General features: G+C 32.7%; 2 protein-coding genes across 2 annotated transcripts; one reads left to right on the forward strand and one right to left on the reverse strand.

The window, feature by feature from the left end:
• Nucleotides 1-3,694: 3,694 nt before the first annotated feature.
• LOC115992829 (trans-resveratrol di-O-methyltransferase-like) lies at nt 3,695-13,622 on the reverse strand. Its single transcript, XM_031117066.1, has 2 exons — nt 12,827-13,622; nt 3,695-4,080 (listed from the first exon to the last, which is right to left on the reverse strand). The coding sequence occupies exons 1-2, from the start codon at nt 13,601-13,603 to the stop codon at nt 3,778-3,780; spliced, it is 1,080 nt and encodes a 359-aa protein (XP_030972926.1). The 5' UTR covers nt 13,604-13,622; the 3' UTR covers nt 3,695-3,777.
• A 4,769-nt stretch (nt 13,623-18,391) lies between these two features.
• On the forward strand, nt 18,392-19,149 carry LOC115992091 (histone H3.2). The gene has a single exon (XM_031116142.1). The coding sequence runs from the start codon at nt 18,482-18,484 to the stop codon at nt 18,890-18,892; it is 411 nt and encodes a 136-aa protein (XP_030972002.1). The 5' UTR covers nt 18,392-18,481; the 3' UTR covers nt 18,893-19,149.
• The last annotated feature ends 3,011 nt before the right edge of the window (nt 19,150-22,160 follow it).

A 22,160-nucleotide genomic window follows, 5' to 3' on the forward strand; every position in this document is an offset into this window, starting at 1 on the left:
ACAAAAAAAAAAAGTCAATAAATTGTGTAGCACAAAAATATATAGGCCGTATAGCTTAAGTCCAAGTCTAAAAAAGAGTGATTCATTACATATTTTATGACCATTAGTTGAACTAATCAACTAGCACACAGCACACAACCATATTTATTAATTATTAAATGCACACATGCACTAGCACTAGCACACAGCACACTTGCACTACATGGCCCCATGCCCCCATCCACCCCCCAATTCAATAGACAAGACCCAATGCCTCATGGCCCCCCAATTACAAGACTAGAGCCAATCAATAAAGCCAATTTATTGTATCTCACCAAAAGACACCAACACCAACACTAAAAGACAATTAATAATCTCACCAACACCAACACCGGATAAAGCCAAAAACAAGGTAAATATTAATAAAGAGAAACTAAGATGAAGAGAGAGAGAGATTGAGATAAAGAGAGAGAGACTAAGAGACTGAGAAGTCTGAGATGAAGAGAGAGAGACTGAGACTGAGATTAAATACCTTGAGGTTAAGGGAGCAAGGAGGCCTGAGGTTGAGGGGCGACGCCGTCGGGACTCGGGCAGCACATCGAGGTGAGGAAAACCGATCTGATCTCCAATCCGGCGATCCGTTGGTTCTGCCGTTCTGGAGCTCAGTATATCGGGTTTATGGGTTAGGTGTTTTTCTTTAGACATTAGGTTATGTTTCTTTCTTTCTTTCAAGTGTCGTTCGTTGGTTTTTGGGAATCTGATTTCAGTATATTGGGTTTTGGTTTTTTTTTTTTTTTTTTTTTTTTTTTTGAGAATCCATGGGTTTGGTACTGTAATCTGTTGGGTTTGCTTTACCTTGTTTTTTTCTTTAGATTGGGTTTGCTTTACCGATTGATGTTGGGCTTTTTTCTTGGTGGGCTTGCTCTATTACAATTTTATTTTATTTTTCATATTTTAGTTCAAAAATTTTTTTTTGGGCCTTTTTTTTTTTTTTTCCTGCTTGAAAGTAAAACAAATAATTTTTTTTTTTTGTTTATTTGAAGGTGTTCCTAATTTTGATTGAGGGTGTTCCTATTTTTTTTAAAGGGTAAACAAATAAAAAAAATTTAATTATTATATATAAATTTTTTTTTTCAGTTCAGGGTGTTCTTGGGAACTAGTGGCAGCTTCAGGAATTTTTTCCAGGTTATAATTTTTTTCAATGGGGGCTCCAGGAATTTTTCCCAAATGTATTGTTGTTTAGTTGTTTCATTAATTTGTTTGTCTTTTTTTTTTTTTTGGATAAGTGATTAATATTTGTTTGTCTTTTATAAACCATAATTTGTTATATTGTTGTTTCATTAATTATAAAATTATTAATTGTTGTTTAGCATAACATAATTTAATTTTTTTGTCTTTTATAATGTATTAGTTAATTAAATTATTAATTATTGTTTATTAGTTGCTTTCCCCAATTAATTATTGGTTAATTAATATCCCAAACAAACAAAATTAATTAGTTCAACTAATTACTATGGTTGTTTGATACTTGGAATATCACACTATTACTTAACAAAAAAAAAAAGTCAATAAATTGTGTAGCACAAAAATATATAGGCCGTATAGCTTAAGTCCAAGTCTAAAAAAGAGTGATTCATTACATATTTTATGACCATTAGTTGAACTAATCAACTAGCACACAGCACACAACCATATTTATTAATTATTGGTTGCACACTTGCACTACCCGGCCCCATGCCCCCGTCCACCCCCCAATTCAACAGACAAGCTCCAATGCCCCATGGCCCCCAATCACAAGACTAGAGCCAATCAATAAAGCCAATTTATTATATCTTACCAAAAGACACCAACACCAACACTAAAAGACAATTAATAATCTCACCAACACCAACACCTTACACCAACACCAACACCAGATAAAGCAAAAAACAAGGTAAATATTAATAAAGAGAAACTGAGATGAAGAGAGAGAGACTGAGACTGAGAGAGAGAAAGACTAAGAGACTGAGAAATCTGAGATGAAGAGAGAGAGACTGAGACAGAGATGAAATACCTTGAGGTTGAGGGAGCAGGGAGGCCTGAGGCTGAGGGGCGGCGCCGTCGGGACTCGGGCAGCATGTCGAGGTGAGGAAGACCAATCCGATCTTCAATCTCCTTCTTTGATCTAGCGATCTCCTTCTCCGATCCGATGATTTGTTGGTTCTGGCATTCTGCCATTTTGGAGCTCAGTATATTGGGTTTATGGGTTAGGTTTTTTTCTTTAGACTTTAGGTTAGGTTTCTTTCTTTCTTTCAAGCATCGTTCGTTGGTTTCTAAGAATCTAATTTCAGTTTTTTTTTTTTTTTTTTTTTGATAATTTGTGGGTTTGGTACTGTAATCTGTTGGGTTTGCTTTACCTTGTTTTTTTCTTTATATTAGGTTTGCTTTACCGATTGATGTTGGGCTTTTTTCTTGGTGGGCTTACTCTATTACAATTTTATTTTATTTTTCATATTTTAGTTCAATTTTTTTTTTTTGGGCTTTTTTTTTTTTTTTTGCTGCTTGAAAGTAGAACAAATAATTATTTTTTTTTTGTTTATTTAAGGGCGTTCCTAATTTTGATTGAGGGTGTTCCTATTTTATTTAAAGGGTAAACAAATAAAAAAATTAATTATTATATATAAATTATTTTTTTTTCAATTCAGGGTGTTCCTGGGAACACCCTGTGACCAATGTGGTGCCACCACTGCTGGGAAGACCTCGGGACCAACGTAACGCTGCCACTAGAAAGGGAGGAGAAAGAGCAAGAGTAAGAGGAGACAAAGAGAAGAGAAAGCCTATAAGAAAAGAAGAGATAAGAGAGAGACAATATTTTATAATAAATAATTTATAACAACTTGCTATAATTCCTATAAGTAAGAATTCACTATAGTATGGTTGTAAAAAATTTTGGGCTTACACACCAAGATAAAAAAAGGATTTTAACATTTTGAGGTTGTAAAGTAGCAATTTGAGAGTTTTATAACCCCCAATATAATACTAATGCCCTTATAACACTTATGGATAAATATATTTTACCAATTTTTTTGTAATTTTTTTTTTTTGGTATTTATTTTTTTGTAATTGTTAATATGACTTATTGTCTTACATCAAGCATGCCTAACTAATTTGCAAATTTAGCTAAAGCTGTTTATACAAATGACACTGAACCTTCCTTTTTTTTTGGGATAAAAAATGACGCTAAATCTAAAACAACTCACTCATCCATCCCCTCGCCATAAATAGATCCTTTTTTTAATGAAGTTCTATTTCAAAGCTTCTTGTACATCTCGGTCAAGCTGCTTGGTCTTATATAGATTTTTGTCATGTAGAGGTGGCCCATTACTGTTGCCATAATTTTTGTCATGGGCATGGGTAGGGTTGTCCAACACATAAGAATTGACTACAGCACTCTTTTCTTGACACAAATTTCATAAGTTAAATTATTGAAGAAATTTTTACCACACCATATCCTTGGTGCAATGGTTATTTTAAGTATAAGTGCTTGTGAGGTGTGAGGGGTAAGGGCCGAGATTCAAATATTCAGAAGAAAGTTTCACACACATATACACTTAGATTATATTATAATCAAATTTCTATCTTAAAAAAAAAATAAAAAAAATAATAATAATAATTAATTGAAGAAAGTTTTAAGACTACGCAATTTCAAGATTGACACAACTTCAATTCCCCGGCTGACACTAATCCACATGGCATTCAGGCTTACAGTACATGATTTATTCAATGATCATAAAATCTTATTACAGCACATCATTGCTGCTAAGGATAAACCTCAATAAGGGACCTTAAACCAAATAAGGGTTTTATCTTGTAGTGACTGAAACCAGCCTCCAAGAAGAGCTTTTCCCATTCCTTCTCGCCTCTCTCTCTTCCAGTAGCCACAACCATCATCAACATGTCAAAAAAGAGTTTTGTGCTCGTAATTTCATGCTCATCTTTTTTCTCGTCAATCACTATGTCTATGATGATCACCTTTCCCTCCTTTCCTTTGTTTGAAATAGCTTCTCGGCATTTTCTCAGTACCTTCACGCATTCTTCATTACTCAAAGCGTGTAAAACTAACTGCAATTAGTTATTTTCACCATCAGGGCAATGAAAACATGATGTAATTTATTTAGGCTAACCATAAATAACACAACCAAGAGTATAATCATTCTCTAAAATTGTGCCCTTCCTCATTGTATTGAAATAGCATATCATCACTTCACCTAAAGTTTGAAATTGACTATCAATTTGTGCATAACCTGAGAGCACATTTATATGAATAAGAAAAGAAATCCACACAAGACAATATTATTTAACATCAGTGGCAGTTCCAGGATTTTTTTCCTAAGGGATCAGCAGTGGCAAAGCTAAAAATTTGTCATCGAAGAGCTAGAAAAAATAAAATAATAATTTGTTTTTCTTGTATATATAACTTTCATATTATAGGTTATTAATAGTTTAAAGATCGATAAGATAACCACTGTTGAATGCATAAACAAATATAATTAAATAAATAATCATACATTTTTTTGTCAAATTAATAATAACTTATTATATTTATACTAATCTCTAAGCACACACATTGCGAGTGCTCAGATGCTCTTCTAATTTTTTTAGGTAAAGGTTAATAATTTGTATTTATTATAATTTGGAGATATATTTTTTAAAAAACAAATAAATAGGATAAACTTAGAGATAAGGAAAAATAAGATGAACCTGAGGGAAAAGAAAACTAAATTTTAGGAGTTCTCTTAGTTTTTATTTTTAAAATTAGGGTGTTTTACTATAAAAATGCTAAATTTTAGGGAATAAAAAGATGAGCATGAGGGGGAAAAAATCCTAAATTTTAAGAGTTTCATTTTTGAATTCAAAATAAAATTTGTTATTAAACATTTATGACCTTATTTCTAAGAGAAGTTACCCTTCATTAATGAAGATATTTTTGAACTACAGAAAAATCTAGTTCAAAGAAGGGAATCCTCTTATATAGAATATAGATGTAAATAAAATATATATATTTATATATATATATATATAAATAAAGAAGAATAGTAACATGGCTAGTAGTAGGATTAAGAGTCTGAGACTAATTGTGAAACTAAGAAAAAATAATAATAATCGATGTAAGGTTATGCTTTTGAAGTGTATGACTTTTTAATTATACACATGGTCACTTTCTTAGAATTGGAGCAAGTACTAAAAGACTTCTTAGACTTGGAAATCTATAGAGTATTTATCAAACAGAGAGAAAAAGTAAGAAAACATAGAAGGGAGAAAGAGAAATCAAGATCGAGAATGAGAAAAGAATCACAGATACAAATTTGTAGGTTGTAATGGTAGTGTAATTTTTTGCTGATAAAGAGAAAAAGTGCAGGGAAAAACAACTTCATTTCGTTGTCAATGGCAAAGTATGCCAGAGTCCAAGAGAGAATTTTTTTTTTTTTTTTTTTTAAATGAAGAAGCAAAAATTTAAAACATATTTTTCTTTCTTATAAAATTAAATATTTTACAAATAGTGCTAGTGACACAATACTTTCACAAAAATTTTACAACAAAATCTACATGGCAAGTTGTTAAAGGTAGGTAAAAAAGTGATGTATAAGCCAAAAAAATGTAAAAAAAAAAAAAAAAAAAAAAAAGTGATGTCATTTGTGGGTCTAGATAAAACAAGTTATAACTTGCCACTTAACTTTATAGCGGAATTATTATTAAAGTAGCATTAAGATAATCATATTCAAGCTTATTTTACCTAGGTATAAACAAAATATAGGGTCAAAGTGTTTAAATTTTTAATTTAGGGGGTTAAAATAAAAAATTTATATAAATATATATATATATATAAAATTTGGCCAAGTCAGGGGTTCATTTGAACCCCATTGCTTGCATGTAACGCCACCCTACTTAACATGGTTTGACCAATTACACATGTATACACATGAGAAAGACAACTGTTAGGACATATGTTATTTGATGTTAGAAATATATGTCAATTTAGAATTGCCTAATCTTTTGATAAAACGCACTTTACTTGTAATTGGGTAGATCTAGGATGTGTTTAATATTTCAAGGAACAAGATTTCAAGTTCAAGTATTAAAGTCATGCAAGTCTGTCCAAAAAATAAGTGAAGAAGTACTGGATTTTAAAACTCGACAGCTAGCATCTATCGAGGTTTAAAAAGCTATTGAAGCCCGAAGCTCGACAGCTAGCTTGATAGATTCTTGTTGAGGTCTAAAAAGTTACAACACTGTACCAAGGCCCAAAATGGCACAGTAAGCTAAACTTCATGGAAAAAACAATAAAAGGCTTGAGCTCATAACAAGGAAAAAAAGGATGGTAGGCCCAAATCCATTAAAAAAGATTTAAGCCCAAGACCTACGAAGGGAGGGGTCTTGGAAACGAAGGGAAGAAAGGAAGAAGCTCAACTCACCAAAATTAGAAAATCAAAAGGGAGTCTAGTAATAAGAACTGGGCCAGGATACCCAGAGACTGTTAGGAGCTTAGGGTCCTCGGGACATGCAGCAAAACTAGAATGAGATTAAGATAGCTCAAAAGAAGTATCCAGAAATACAAGGAACGAAGAACATATACATCCTTATTTGTCACCCAATGATGCAGAAAGGAATCAGAGTGCTTGGGGACTAACAATTAATGAACAAAGGGCTGGTACCTCGAGGAACCCAAAAAGAAGAACCACGAAGGGAAGTAGTTGGGAAAATTGTCAACCTGGCAGAGATGGAATCAGCTCACTCAGGAAAAATGACAAAAGGAAAGGTAGCCAAAAAGTTGAATCTGAAAAGGTGGGGTGTAGAAGCCTTGAAGGAAGAAAGATTAAAGGTCAGTTCTCTAGGAACACCCCAGAACGGAAAGTCAGCAAAAGATTTTTGGGGAAAAAGTACCAAAAGAAGAAAACTACAAGAAACAAGGAAGGAACCAGCCACCAAAATTGCTGACACAACATGGGCTCTAGTACCCAGGGAAGCAAATTAGGGGAATCAGTGGTACTTCGAAACCCTAGGCTGATACTATAAAAGGGGAAGCATCCAACAGTGAAGGGGCATTCAGTAACAGTGAATCAGCATAAAATCGTTGAGAAAACTCTGTCAAAAACTCAAAGAAAGTAGTAAAAAAAAGAGAAATATCGCCCGGTATTCTAAAAACAGCCACTATAGAACATATTTGAATTCAAAGGGATTCAAACTTTGCAAGTCTTAGAGGCTTGGAAAACCATCTAAGTCTATAATTTTTGAGCTTATTTGGACCTTGTAACACGTCTTAGTGAGCACATTGTAATTCACAATTAAGAAAAGTAATGAAATATCTCACATAATTTTAAGGATCCCTAACATTTATTTTGCGTCTTTCTTCATTACATTTTTCCTTTACTGTTTCTTGCTATTCCATACATATATATTTCTTGTTTGCTAGTATGTATGTATTGTAGGATTCTTGCTCTGTACACCACTTGGTTTGTAATCAGCTCATTTAGCTACGGTAAACCAAGCCCAGTCCCTTGAAACAACAACTAAAAGGCCCAAGGTCCTTGCTTCTACTTGGGCCTGGACACTGTCCGAAAAAAGAGCCTCATAATACCTTATCTGTTGAGATTTATGAAATTTAGTTTTTCAGAACTGATTTTACTCCAATCCGTGAGTATATGTTTAGAATTTCTTTTCTCACAACCCTAAACATTTATAAGGATTATTTTAAGGGCCGTCAAAGGTTGTGCAAATGTAAAGCAAAGTTGTGTTCATGCAAATTGTGACTAGAGACAAAATTTGCCCCAGTTCATCTTTCTCTTGAAAAAGCTACTGTGTTTGTACACCTTAGGGTTTTTTGATCAAGGAGCTTCGTGATCTTCATCGTGTGATGAACTGAAGAACTTTGCAGCCAACATTTTTCTCAAGTTAGTGATTAAGTCGCATACTAGGATCCGCGCATCTATTGGTTAGTCACGTACTAGGAGTCGTGCATAAAAAATGAGAGATTGTCACTGCAGAACAAGTCCAATTGGGTATTGGGTAAGGTTTCAACTGTAGGTTGGTATAAGGTACTGTGATTCATTTACTCGTAACTGCTTGTTTTGATAATAGTGAATTCTCGAGAGTAGTGACCTTAAAATCACCTGGTGGGGTTTTTGCCGTGTAGGTTTTCCCCATTCATAAACAAATCACTATGTCAATTTAATTTCCACTGCACTTTAGTTAATTGGTGATTTTTTTGTGCTACCACGTATTTTGCATGTTAATTAAATTAATTAATTAACTTCGCTAAATCAATTGGATAATTTATCACAATGAGTCAATATATTCTTGGCCTATCAACAACTAAAGTCTGTGAATCAAACTCATAAACTCTTATAAATAACACTTACACAAACCTCATAAAGATAAACTAAGAAAGAAGGGAAACTCAGTAAGGCTAGATATCATTCAAGTTTAACAAAGCCCTTGAGAATTAAGGAACTGAGCTTGGAATTCACCAGAAATTTGAGAAATTTTCATACAAGTATTTTATTTCAGTATGATGAAACCAATCTAGAATAGTACATATTTATTAAAGCCTTTTTGGGTTTCTAACATACTTCTTTAAAAATGAAAATTATAAAAATACACTGCAATTTTCTATGATTTAGCTTAAAATCCAAATTACCCATATAAAATACATTAAAATGAAATAACTAAATTTAGCTTAGGGTCAATAATAAGTGTGTGTTTGGCATTGACTTAAAAAGTCAGTTTTTTTTACTATTCAACTTATTTGTACTACTATTTATGGATCTCATTGCACTTTTTGATACTATTCATGGGTCACACTATATATTTTAACTACATTTTAGTTTTATCTACAGTACTTTCAGCAAAAAGTTTTTAGTTTCAGTTAAATAAGTTATTCTCAAACTTAAAATATTATTGAATTATACGCCCCTTTGACATGACTTTTGATTGTACAATTTATCTAGAAATTCCGAGGACATTTGCTCTACATCATAAACATAAATCAAAGCCCAAACAAACATAAACTAAGCATGTGTTTGGATAAGAATGAAAAATTAAAATTATTTTACTATTAAACTTATTTTTGCTACAATATGGACCTCATTGCATTTTTTGGTACTATTTATGGGCCCCACTATACTATTTCAACTAAATTTTACATTTATCTACAACACTTTCAGCAATAAATTTTCAATTTCAGCAAAATAAGCGGTATCCAAACAGACCCACTCATAAATCTAACAAACACAACTACTCCTAAAACCCAAATACACCCAATACCTCCCTTGCACTCACATGATAAGCTAACTCACTATCTCGCACATGCGGCTATCCTTTAACTCCAAAAACACTATCACATTGATTCACACCTCTCCTCACACAAGAGGACTATTTTGGGAGATCTCCCACCTAGGATTATTCCACCAAATCCTTTGCAACAAAACTTATTTATGAAGCTCTTATTTTATTCCTTCATGGATAAGGAATATTCGCTTTTTCAATAAAGATAAGAATTTCTTCCAAACAACGGGAAATTATTTTCTTTCATCAGGAAAAAAAAAAATAACAACAACAACAAGTAAAATAAATTGTTTCCTTCTACACTAAGAAAAATTAGAAATCTAAAACAATTTCCAACAGATGATCGCCTTATATGATAAAACCAGTGTATAGTAGTAAATTTTGTTGGAATCTTTTTATAAAAATTACAATGTTTTTATTAAATGTTCATTTAAGTGATTTAATAGAAATCAATTTCTTTCTCAAATGCTATAAATTATATGTTGATCTTTCCTTATTAAACAACTTGAAATTCTGATATTGTGAAGGAAAAGATTATGGTTGAAAACACAACCAGCATATATAAAGGTATATAGTCGTTGATTTCATTTCAATGAGGCCTTATATGTATGTTACTAGCAGAGTTGTGCAAAAAAAAACCACTTGATCCACCAACTGACCCAACCCAATTTATGTGAGTCTATTACTAAGTGCCCGTTTGTTTCAGCTTTTAGGGGCTGAAACGCGCGTTTGTTTAAAAGCTTGATAGAAATTACCGTTTGGTGAAGCAGAAACGCAACTTTTATATAAAAGTTGCGTTTTGGACGAAGACATAAACGCGCAAGACAATTATGGACCTCTGGAGGTCCATAAACAAAAAGTCGAATGCGCGTTTGAATGGTATCCGCTGGGCTCTGCCGAAAAATACCAAATTACCCTTGATAAATGGCTTCAGTTCTCATGTGGTCCTCATTCCTCTCATCTCATCTCTTTGCTCTGCCCTCTCAATAACAAATTTCCAAATCCAAACACAAAAAAATCTATAACAAATTCCTAAATCAGCTAAGGAAAAAAAAAATCAATCCCTTGCATGGGTGTTACAGACGATGTGCTAAGAGATAAAGGAAAAAAAAAAATAGAGGAAGAATGACTGAAGGAGAGCTCTGTTAGTCTATGGAATGTTCTGGGAAAAACAAAGAGCAGAAAAGAGTAAAGGAAAAAAAAAAGAAAAGAGTAAGGGTATATTTTTAGTAAAGGGAGAAAGGAAGTGCTAAGAAAAAAAAAAAAAAAAAAAGAGGAAGAAGGAGAGCTGGAATGTTCTGAGTTTGGAGGAAGTGGTAGGTTGCAAAAGAGGAAAGAAGTAAAAAAAGAAAAGTGTAAGGGTACGTGTGTGTGGAGGAGAAAAAAAAAGGAAAAAAGAAAAAGAAAAAGAAATGCGGTACATGTGTGGAGGATAAAAAAAGAGGGAAAAAAAAGGAAAAAGAAAAAGAAAAAAGGGAAATGGTATCACAATATTTTCACAATAAATTTTAAGTGGTAGGTTATTATTAGCTAATATTGGTGAGAAAAAAATATTTTTAATAGTACGTTCAAATTAAAATCAGTATCAATTTTTATCACAATATTTTTACAATAAATCTTAGGTGGTAGGTTATTATTAGCTAATATTGGTGAGAAAAAAATAATTTTTTTAGAAAGAGAAAAAAATAATTTTAATAGCACGTTAAAATTAAAATTAGTATCAATTTTTATCACAATATTTTCACAATACTTTCACAATAAATCTTAAGTGGTAGGTTATTATTAGTTAAAATTGGTGAGAAAAAAAAAAAATTTTTAGAAAGACAAAAATTGATTTAAGTATGAACCAAACTCACATCCAAAAAAAAAAAGTATGAAATAAACTCCCTTATATATACATTGTCTTTTTTGGTGATTTATCCCTCAAACTGTCACTTTTATAAGTACTAGTCAAACACTCAGTTTTTTTAAAAAGCAATTGTTAACGGCTTTTACCAAACACTCAGTTTTTTGAAAATGCACTTTTTCATTATGCATTTTTTGAAAACTCCACTTTTTCATTATGCACTTTTACAAAAAACTAAACCAAACTCACCCTAAGACAAGTCGGGTTGGGTAGGTTAAATAAATAATTTAGCAAATTGGATTGAATAACGGGCTGAAACATTTCTAACCCACCACAACCCAACCCGCTAACCTAGTCTTACTCAACTTTTTTATAATATATACACAACGTTTTTATATTATAAAATTCTACCTCATGTACACACCTATTTTATTTCTCTCATCTCTTTCTCTTTCATTTTATGTTTTTCATATTCACATTTCTCTTCCCTAATAAACTGCAACTGTTCTCTCTAAGATTTTATTACTATTCTTACTCTATGTACATGTCTAATTTAAGATTTTGATATGTTTTTATTTTTAGTGTAATAAAATCTCAGTCATTCTAAAAATAATGAATTATTTGTGATTATTTTTAATAAAAATTACAATTTTTTGTCATTTTTTTTTATTTAAATTTGATGGGGAAAATATTATCCAATTTAATTGAAATAATTTCATTTTGCTAATTGCATTTTTCAACCCACCGAGTTGAAATTGTTAAGACTTTCAACCGATCCATCGGGTTTGTAGATTAGTGGGTCGGTGGCAGGTTGAAATTTTCTCAACCCACTATTGATGGGTTGGTTAAAAATATTGCCCTCCACCTACCCAATCCAACCCACGCACACCCCTAGTTACTAGTATGGTTTTAATAATTGATTTGCAATAATAAGCAACATAAATTAGTTGTTTATGGTAATAGTTAATTATCATCAAAATAATTTAAAGGCTCTTTTGACCATAAGCTTCCATACATACAGACCACCATGAATGGCTAAAATAAGGATGTACAAAAACAAAGAATGAACAGAGGAAAAATGATGTAGTTTTATCTTGTCACCTTTACAAGCATCAACAAATTTCTTTAACGTTTGCATGGTTCTTTCTTCTTCATGTTTTAAAAAAAAAATATATATATATATATATATCCCCTTTAAACTATTTCTGAGTAAAAAAAAGCTACTATTAAGAACTTCCTATCTTAAAAACAGTTTAGGCTTGTAAGGATAATCAGTAAGGTGGTTAGGGATAATGTGTAGAAATTATTTGTTTACCACATCAGATAAATCTGTAGACAACACTTATCATCTCAAAAGAGCGACTTAGTCTGTGCCTCAACTCAACCACCTAAAAAATTCTTGGAATTGACGGTAAATTGTTTATCATGTTATGAGATGCACTTTAATCACCAACAAGGTAATATCTCCTAATTTATTTTTGTTTTGTGGTGAAATCTAATTTCCGTAAAATATTATTTAAATGATAATTTTGAAAATTATGAAATTTAATTAATTTGTGCTCTTAGGAACAAAAAATTTTATATAGCCCATGAAAGGCATATGTAGATCAAGCTCCATAAAGACACCAGCCAAATTTTGAGATAGAAAGAATGGTGGTGGAAGGATTAAATAATGCATACCTTAAGTAGAATGGCGTCTGCCGAAGGGATAGACTGAAACATATCACCTCCAACAAAGTTCAAGTTCAAACTATCTTGCAAATTAGCAACGACATGTGGAAGCTCTAAAACAGTGCATTTCAAGTGAGGGAAAGCCTCAGAAATGATTCTAGCGCATGTTCCAGTGCCACCCCCAACATCAACCAGTGTAACCAACCCCTCAAAAACTGGCTTGCAGTCTTTTACAACCAAGTTCATCATTCCAGAATCACTAGCCATTGCCTTGTTGAAAAGATCATTAAAGTCGGGGTTTTGATCAGCATAGTCCCATAAGCTCATCCCATGTGCACTCTCAAATGGTGTGACTTTGTCCCCTCGAAACCAACTCTCCAAGAAGTGCCATGGAGAAACAAAAACTGGGTCAAGCATTGCCAGAAGAAATGGCGACAAGTTGGTGACATTATCTTTGAGGAGGATCCTAGATGAAGGTGTGAGATCATATGCTTCTTCTTCTTCTTCTTCTTGATTCATATGAACTCTTGTTGTAACAAAGAAACCACAGTGCACAAGTAAGCGCATGAGCCGGTGCACAAAACCAGCTTTTGTGGGATGAATTTGAAGCGCTGAAACCAACTCAGGTAGAGTAATAGGTTTCCCATGATTGTGGATTATGTCTGGTATGCCAAGCTGAAGGGCACATTTAAGTGACATGGAACCTATGAAGTTAAATATATGTTTATACAAATGAGATTGAGCTTGAAACAACTCACTTGTACCGGGACCATGAACTAGGTCCATAATTTTGCAGCTGCCTTAGCTCCTGATGAACTTGTCCTAGTAATACAATTCAAAGCAAGAACTAATAAATAACATTAACATTAAAGAAAAAAAAATGCGATTGCACATAAATTATCAGAAACCAAGGAAAGTAGATTTTCCCATGAGTTTAGAAAAGGTGAGTAATAATCCACACTTATTAAAATTCTACCACTGGGATAGACTTTTAACTTGTATTTTTCGAATGGGCCAATTTAATGAAAGTTCACTTATTTCTGACTTTCAGAAAGTACAGGCTTTTCTAGTGTGGTGTTCATTTTTTCGTGGCTTGACTGGGGTCGGCGTTACTAATACTTCGTTCAAACCAGACTTGATAAAAAATATAAATATCATATGTATAAAATATTATTTTATTAGTTTAACTTACCTTTTAAATATTTTTTTGCACAACTTGCATCCTCTGACTTAGATTAGTTCAGTCTAATTAAAACTTAACAACGCAAATCAAATCAGTCAATTCCAAAACCAATTAATAACATAAATCATAGGTATCTCTCTCATGAATCCCTTTTCTCTATCTGATTATTGGTATCTCTAATTTTAAAAGTAAATAATGAGTATTTGTGAGCTGTAAGTGTATTTCTTTTTATTATAAATTTATATATTATTTGTTTGAATGCGAGTATGATACTGATTGTATGCTTTATTTATTTATTTTTGTTATTTTGTGTGAATGTGTGGGTATATAGTATAAATATAGGCATTGCTACTGTCAAGTCAATCAGTGTGCGGATGTGCTAGCTAGGATGAGCACTGATCAAGAGTTTGAATTTATTTCTTTTGATTGTCCGCATGTGGACATTAGGAATATTTTAGATGAGGACTCTGCTGGGTTGTATGTAAACAGAGTATGCTCTGTAACTGATGGTTTTATTTAGCTCTGAATGAATTTCGTATTTTAACCCAAAAAAAAAAAAATAGCATAAATATAATATCACTTTATGTAATTTAATAATTAGGAAATATAGAAGGTTTGTTACATGTGTGGGTGTATTGTTATCATTTTATAATAAAATTTTGTAATAAATAAAGTTAGTGATTAAAAAAATAGTAAAATTGGTGTATTACTTATATATGTATGGATGAGTGTGGCTCTTTGAGTCTATAATTAATACAGTGCACATGTGTTGAGTTTTGTCATTCGGTTTAAAATATTTTTATAAAAACATTGACAAATAGATAATGACAAATGCATAAAAATCAAAATGGTATACAAACTTTACAAAATAAAATGATTACACCTACCCACATTGACAATTGATAAAGAGTATTTTGGCCAAGAATTTTTCTAACTCATTTTACCCTTCGGGTTTGAACTGCTTGTCGATCTCCTATGGATCATCGGGTACTAGATCCCCTTCGGGATCATGAAAATGCGACATTGGCCCCAACCCATCACTCATGGTCATCATCGAGTAGGAAAGCAAGGTTTTCAGACCCGGACCATTCATTGAACCGTAAAAGGGAGAAATTCAAGGTTTTTGAGGTCGAACCGGGGTCAAACCGTGATGGCGTCATAATTAATTTAATAATTAATTAAATCCTAAATATAGGTATTAAATTTATAAAACTAGCAAAATTGACAATATATCTATATATGTGAGGGAAATTTAATGATTTTCAAGCATATATTTAATAATTAAATAAGAAAGTTAATAAAATAAAATAATAACCATGAAAACATTAAAATTTATGATTAATTTTTGAAGTAAAGTTGAATATCTTTAAAGGATTTTAATTATAATTTTTTTTATTCCTTGTAAGAGATGAATAATTTAATTAAGTAGAATAAAATTGTGTTAAGGTTTTTTTTTTTTTTTTTTTTAAATTGCTAAGGGGTTGGACCGCACGGTTCTCACCAGTTCGTGCGGTCCAACCCCGGTTTTAGGAGTTCACGGAATTAACAAAAAATCCGTTTCTTTAGGCTTAAAAAACTGCTTTTCATCCCGGTTCCCGGTTTTCACGGTCTGACCTCTCGATCCGGTCTGATTCTGAAAACCTTGTAGGAAAGTACTAGTCGGGTAGGTGCAATATCAACAATCAATTACACTTAGTCCCACACTATTTGTGTGTTCTCCACTCATGCATTCGTCCAAAGATCTTTCTACATATTCATGTTCTCCAAATATGGGAAGTAAAGCCCTAAGATCTCAAAACATTAACTCTTTATCCTCCCTACAAGAGAAGATCCTATGTTCATGGAATCTTAGTCTGCCTTGTGCCACTATATAAGCACCAAACCTCTTTTTTTCTTTTTCTTTTTTTTCTTTTTTTCCAAAGTACATGCAATTTCCTAACTCTTACACTTTTGAGTTACTAGAGATTGATCTTTGACTAACTTAACCTTCAGAGAATTTTTGGCCGACACCCCATCGGTACTCTCTACAGGTTCTTTGTCTTTTGTTCTTCATGTACCCTAAATCACCGCATGTGTGGACAATCGACTCATTGATGATTTTGTGCATCATCAACAATAGATAATGAAAACTTATATTGATGTCAAAATATGAAAACTTGTAGAAGAAAATAATAAAATGTCATATATTTGTGTGATTTTTTTTTTTTTTTTTTGGTCAGTAACTCGATATTCAAGTTCTTTTCTTTTTAAATTTTGTTTAATTTAAGTTTTTTAATGATCCCATGAAAAGAAATCCTGGAGCCGCTATTCTTCCATAGTAGTTTTTCACACTTATTTAGATGGGCACTCAAAAAAGAGGTGCTCCCAAACACATAGTATTAACAATTTTAAATTTAATTTTATTAGCTCATACTTTCAATTGTATTTGCAAGACTTATGTGGAGCCAAGCAATCTATAGACTTAGGATCTCATTTAGGGTTCGTTTGTGTTTGGTTGGGGATGGAAAAGTGGGAGGATAGAAAATATTTTAATTTTCTTCGTTTGGGTTTAGTTGGAAGATAGAAAAGTGGAAAAATAGAAATTTTAATTGGTATAAATTTACTCTCATGAGTCATGCCGTTGTTAGATAAAAAAAAAAAAAAAAAAAAAAAAAAAAAGTACTCCAGTAATAAATTATATTTTTATTAAAAAAATTGTGCATGAATGGGCACTTCATTAAAAAAATAAAAATAAAAAAGAGTCTAAGTACCCAAAATAGATGAAGGGGAAAAAAAACCATTGAAAAAAAATGAGGGAAACAAGAAAAAAAAATAAGGAATTAAAAAGAAAATCAAACAAGAAAAAGGACAAAAACACGAATGAAAAGAATATATAAATTAGGGCTATCTAGAGACCCAGCTAACCCGACTCACCCGCCGTCGCCGATCGAACTTGACCCGCCACCAACCAATCTGACTTCTCTGGCGATCAACGCCGAGTTTGTTCCTCCAAAACCTGAGTTTGGCAGGTCAGATGTCGGTTTTCCTTCTCTAGAATCCAATCAAATCGATCCAACCGACCCATAAGATTTCTGGCAATATTTGGTAGATCCAGTGAAATCTAGACCATTTTCATCAAGATCTCGGTGAGATTTCACTGGATCTAGCCAAGATCTTGCCAAAAATGGCCTAGATTAGGCCGGATCTGGAGAAACCTCAAAAATTTTGGTTAGATTTTCGCTGTTTTCACGCCAGTTTTTGCCATTTTCTGGATTTTCGACCCCGACCAACCCGCCCGCCGCTCGTTGATGGTCTGATTTGCCCGATCTGATTACTCTGGTGGTCGGCGGTGGGTGCATTTTTTTGCCACCCGTTTTCGCACGGGTCGGTTCTAGGTTAGGCACAAACCCGACCCAAACCGACCCGTGGACAGCCCTAATATAAATATAAGAATTCAACTATTCAAATGAAGTTAGTGAACATTGCACATTGAGAGAGAGAGAGAGAGAGAGAAGAATCATTGCACAATATAAGACATTTTTGTCCAAATCACACACCAGTTTTCTCTTCATTTTTGGGAGATTACGAGTGTGTTTTGATATCGTTTATTTTGCTGAAAACTGGAAGAAAAAAAAAATTTACTGTTCACGTGTGGCTTACTGTTCATTTGTCTTAATGCACTATTCATGTCCCATAAACAGTGCAAGAGGCATTGGTCAAAAAAGAAAAGAAAAAAAAAAGTAAAAAACGCAAGACACATCAACCCAATCTAAAATGTATACTACATTTTGGTGGGCTAGAAAAAAAACATATAAACTCCACCAGTTTTTCTCCCTATTTTCTTTTCTAACTAAAAACTCAAAAATACCAATTTTACTCCACTTTTTTCTCTCTCTCTTTTTTCATCCTCCCTCAAATCACTCCAACAAAACAGCCTTTAACATCAGGGAGCAAGCAATTGAATTATTTCTATTTGAATCTTATTTGTACAACTATGTAGAAAACTACTTCCAAAAGTTCCATGTTCAGCAGCTATATTCGACATGATCCACAGCCATAGGCCCATGGGCCATGCCCAGCAAATCATTCTACCAGTCATTATAAATAGCCCACAAAAACAAAAAGCTACGTAGCCACGTCATCGATCCGCATTAAAGCCCTCTAAACAAGCAACAACCGTCGATAATAAAAAAATCAACGGCCAAGATACTTTTCTTCCCCGCCACCCACACTTCTTAAATAAATAAAAATTTGAAATTTCATTCTCTCTCTTTGCCACGTCATCGATCCGAACAGCACTTAACCCTACAAACCACAGCCGTCGATAACCCTTAACAAATCAACGGTCCACGATCGCCCTCCTCTCCCTCCCAAAATTTCAATCTCTTCGTATAAATCCTCTCCCTCCAATCCCATTTCTCTTACACACTCACTGAATTTGAAATTCAAATCCAAATCCTAGTTTCAATCTCTGAAACCCTAACCCTAGTTTTTCAATTCCAATGGCTCGTACAAAGCAAACCGCTCGCAAATCCACTGGCGGCAAGGCGCCGAGGAAGCAATTGGCCACCAAGGCAGCTCGGAAGTCTGCTCCGGCCACCGGAGGAGTGAAGAAGCCCCACAGGTTCAGGCCAGGAACCGTTGCTCTCCGTGAGATCAGGAAGTATCAGAAGAGCACGGAGCTCCTGATCCGAAAGCTCCCATTCCAGCGGTTGGTTCGTGAAATCGCTCAGGATTTCAAGACCGATCTCCGATTCCAGAGCTCCGCCGTGGCCGCTCTACAAGAGGCCGCTGAGGCTTACCTTGTGGGACTCTTTGAGGACACCAATCTCTGTGCCATTCACGCTAAGAGAGTCACTATCATGCCCAAGGATATTCAGCTCGCCAGAAGGATCAGGGGTGAGCGTGCTTAGAGAGAGAGAGAGATTTGTATATGACAACAAGTGGGTTGTGCTTAGTGATTACATGGTTGTTTTGGTATGTTTTAGTTTAGAAAAATTTGTAGCTTGGAGCTTTATGGTGTATCCTAGTTTTTAAATATTTTTGCTAATGGAAATTATGTCTCTCTTTTAATGCCTTAGTCTAAGTCTAATTTGGCTGATTCTATTCGGATGTTTATGTTGATTCCTCTTAATGTGAGGCCATTGAGCCATTAACTATCTTTTACAAAGTGGGGTAGATTTAAATTTTTGAGTAGTGACCTTTGTTTTGGTGATATGTGTAATTGAAGTTGAGTATAGACAAATTAAAGATGTTTATTTGTGTTTGATATGGGTATATGTTAGATTTTTTTTTTTTATTTGAAGTAGAGGGCTTTGATTTGTTTTTGGGCTGATTTTAACAACAGTGTTTGACAAATTATGGTTGCCTTCATAATTTGGAAATAGGATTTCGTTGTAAAAAGTTAAAGAGGTTAAAATTTAGATATAGGTGTGGACAAGACACCATTTGCTGGTTACAAACATCTTAGAAGTAAATCCGGAAGTAAAATAGTATTAGGCAAATTTCTTGCTCCAATACAACTATAGGCAAACTTTCAAGTGGTAGGTGTACAAAATCCATTGCAAAAGACCATAAATTGGAAATATAGCGGTTCTTATGTTCAAGAATTTCCAATACATTATGATGGGAAAATACCGATCAATTTTAAAGAATTATTCATCCGCATGGAACCAAGAAAACCAACCCTCAATCTCATTTGATTAGATCACTAAACTAGAGAATGTAGACTTATTTTCTTAGACTATTATTTGTTTAACACTTTGCAACTCATTTCATGAATAATATTTTAGGGAAGTAACTGTATATTCTAATAACTTAGAGGGGCAAGTGTAAAAGAAGTCACAGATTAGTAGGGTAAAGTGTGAAAATATTCATAGTTTAGAGTGATAAACTAGAAAAAGTGTGCATTTTCATAGTTTAAGGTGGATAAGTCTAGAATGGGATATAATTTAAGGCAGTAAAATATGCATTCTCATAGTTTAGGGGTAGGTCTAAAAACAGTCATAATTTAGGGCCTAAAATGTAATTTTCCAAAATATTAGCTTTAAGTGCATCTTTTACATTGTGGGGGCTCTAGAAATTGTTTTTAAGAATGGTCACTAAAAAACTTAAATTATGCAAAATCTAATAAAGAAATAACCTAAATATATCAATGTCACCAAAAAAAAAAAAAAAAAAACCCTAAATGTATGATGTATTACAATTTTTTTCCACTTACAATTAGAAAGAAAAAAAAAAGGATTGATAAAAAATAAAATGAGAATTGAGAATGTTGAAATAAGAATAATAAAGTGAAAGAGTTTGAAATGATAATAGAGAAGAAAAAATGGGGGAGAGAGAGATAAACAAATGATATTTGCTACAATTATCAATTATGAACTAAGTTGCTAAGGTGAGAAAAATTATTGTGATTGTTAAGCTAAAGAGAGCATAACTACCGATATTGCCAAAGAGCTTACCTCCACAATATTTATCTTAGTACCGTTTTTTAAGGAAAAATGAAATTAGAATATTTATTTATGTAATGAGTTGAACAAACTACAAATTTGAATAATTAGTTTTTTTTATTAGGCTTTTTGTTGAAAAATTTGATCACTTGTTGTTCAGTCTAGTCTTATTTTTGTTTTGGTTATTTTGTTATTATTTCGGCTAATTTTAATAGTTGATATTTAAAATTTTTTAAAATATATATATATATATATATTTTTAAGGGGTTAAGGATTAATTTGGGGGGGGGGGGGGAATTGTTTTTGGAGTAATGCTACGTCCACACATTTTCACAACAAATCTTATGCGACAAGTTAATATTGGTGGGTAAAAAAGGGATGTCAATATTAGGCCCAAATCTATAGATAACTAGAAGCTAAAGCGTAGTTTAATTATTGCTATGCTCCTGTAGCACCACCTCATTCGCCATGTCATTGACCACATAATCTTTATTTATTTATTTATTCTAATTTATGTTACAAAAAATATAAAAATAGATTATTGACATTACATATTCATCTTTGGCGGTTTTAACATTATATATAACTTTGCGTTTACATATTATCTAAATTGGCTAAATTGCAAAGTACACCTCTAACGCTTGGGGGTTATTGGATTTTACACCCCAACGTTTCAGAACTTCGATTTTACACCCCAACATTTGGTTCCATTAGTAAATCACACCCTCAGTTAGATTTTGCTGTTAACAGCCAAGTCATCTTACACGAACCAGCCCTTCCTTCCTAATCCTTATCAACCAAAAAACCAAAAAAATAAAAATAACTATACATATCTACACTATATAAATAATATAAGTTTTGCAATAAATTTTACAAAACTATTTTTGCACCACATCTTTAGCATCCTTTATTTATTTTTTTATTTTTTTTTGCAATTTTTTACTTTGATCAACTTTTCATCTTCTTCAACTATTGTCTTCTTAAGTCAATCTTTCATCTACTCAAATCATTGTTTTATAAAATTTCCATTTGATTTCCTCTATAGATTTTTAAATTTATATCTTCTTAATTTCACAGTTTCACTTTGTTCAACCTTTCATCAACTTCCACTATTCCTCTTCCATCTTAATTTTTATATAAATTTATTATTATTTCATTTCCACTCCTCTCCTCTATTCCTTCCAAGTTGTCCAGGACAAAAGAGGTCAATTCTCTCTCTCTCTCTCCAATTTTGTTTCTCTTTTGGTGGATTTTTCTGTTGTTTCAACCACTTATTTTTTTCCTCTAATAATTCCTTTTATTATTGTTGATTTAATTGTCACATCACATTTGTTTCTCTTTTTGATAAATTTGTATGGAATTTTATGCATATTTTGGTATTTTGGTATTCCAATTCTTCATCACATGTTTTTTTTCCTTTATCCCAGTGGGTTGATTTGATTTGGGTTAATAATTAGTTGTTTTGCAAATTAGAATTTTATTTTTATAATGTAGGGTGATTTTTATAAAATATTAAAAAATGATAAATTATATAACAATAGACTGCAAACATATGTGAAAGAAGCAAGTGATGACTAAAAATACAGCTGGAAGGTCAGAAATTGCATCTTTAAGCAAATGCTTTTCTTCCAATTTAAGATTGTGGCCTTTATCATGAGCAATTGTATTTTTCTGCATCAGTACATAAATAAACTTATAAGAAAACCATCGGCAAAGAAAATAAAATTTCTAC

The sequence above is a fragment of the Quercus lobata genome, chromosome 5 (assembly GCF_001633185.2).
Source record: "Quercus lobata isolate SW786 chromosome 5, ValleyOak3.0 Primary Assembly, whole genome shotgun sequence".
NCBI classification, from domain to species: domain Eukaryota; kingdom Viridiplantae; phylum Streptophyta; class Magnoliopsida; order Fagales; family Fagaceae; genus Quercus; species Quercus lobata.

Excerpts from the sequence above, each read along its gene's own strand:
- LOC115992091 (XM_031116142.1), top strand. The coding sequence starts at position 18,482 with ATGGCTCGTACAAAGCAAACCGCTCGCAAATCCACTGGCGGCAAGGCG.
- LOC115992829 (XM_031117066.1), bottom strand. The coding sequence starts at position 13,603 with ATGGACCTAGTTCATGGTCCCGGTACAAGTGAGTTGTTTCAAGCTCAA. Across the intron at positions 4,081-12,826 it reads CAGACGCCATTCTACTTAAG|TTAGTTTTACACGCTTTGAG; the intron begins GTATGCATTATT and ends AACTAATTGCAG.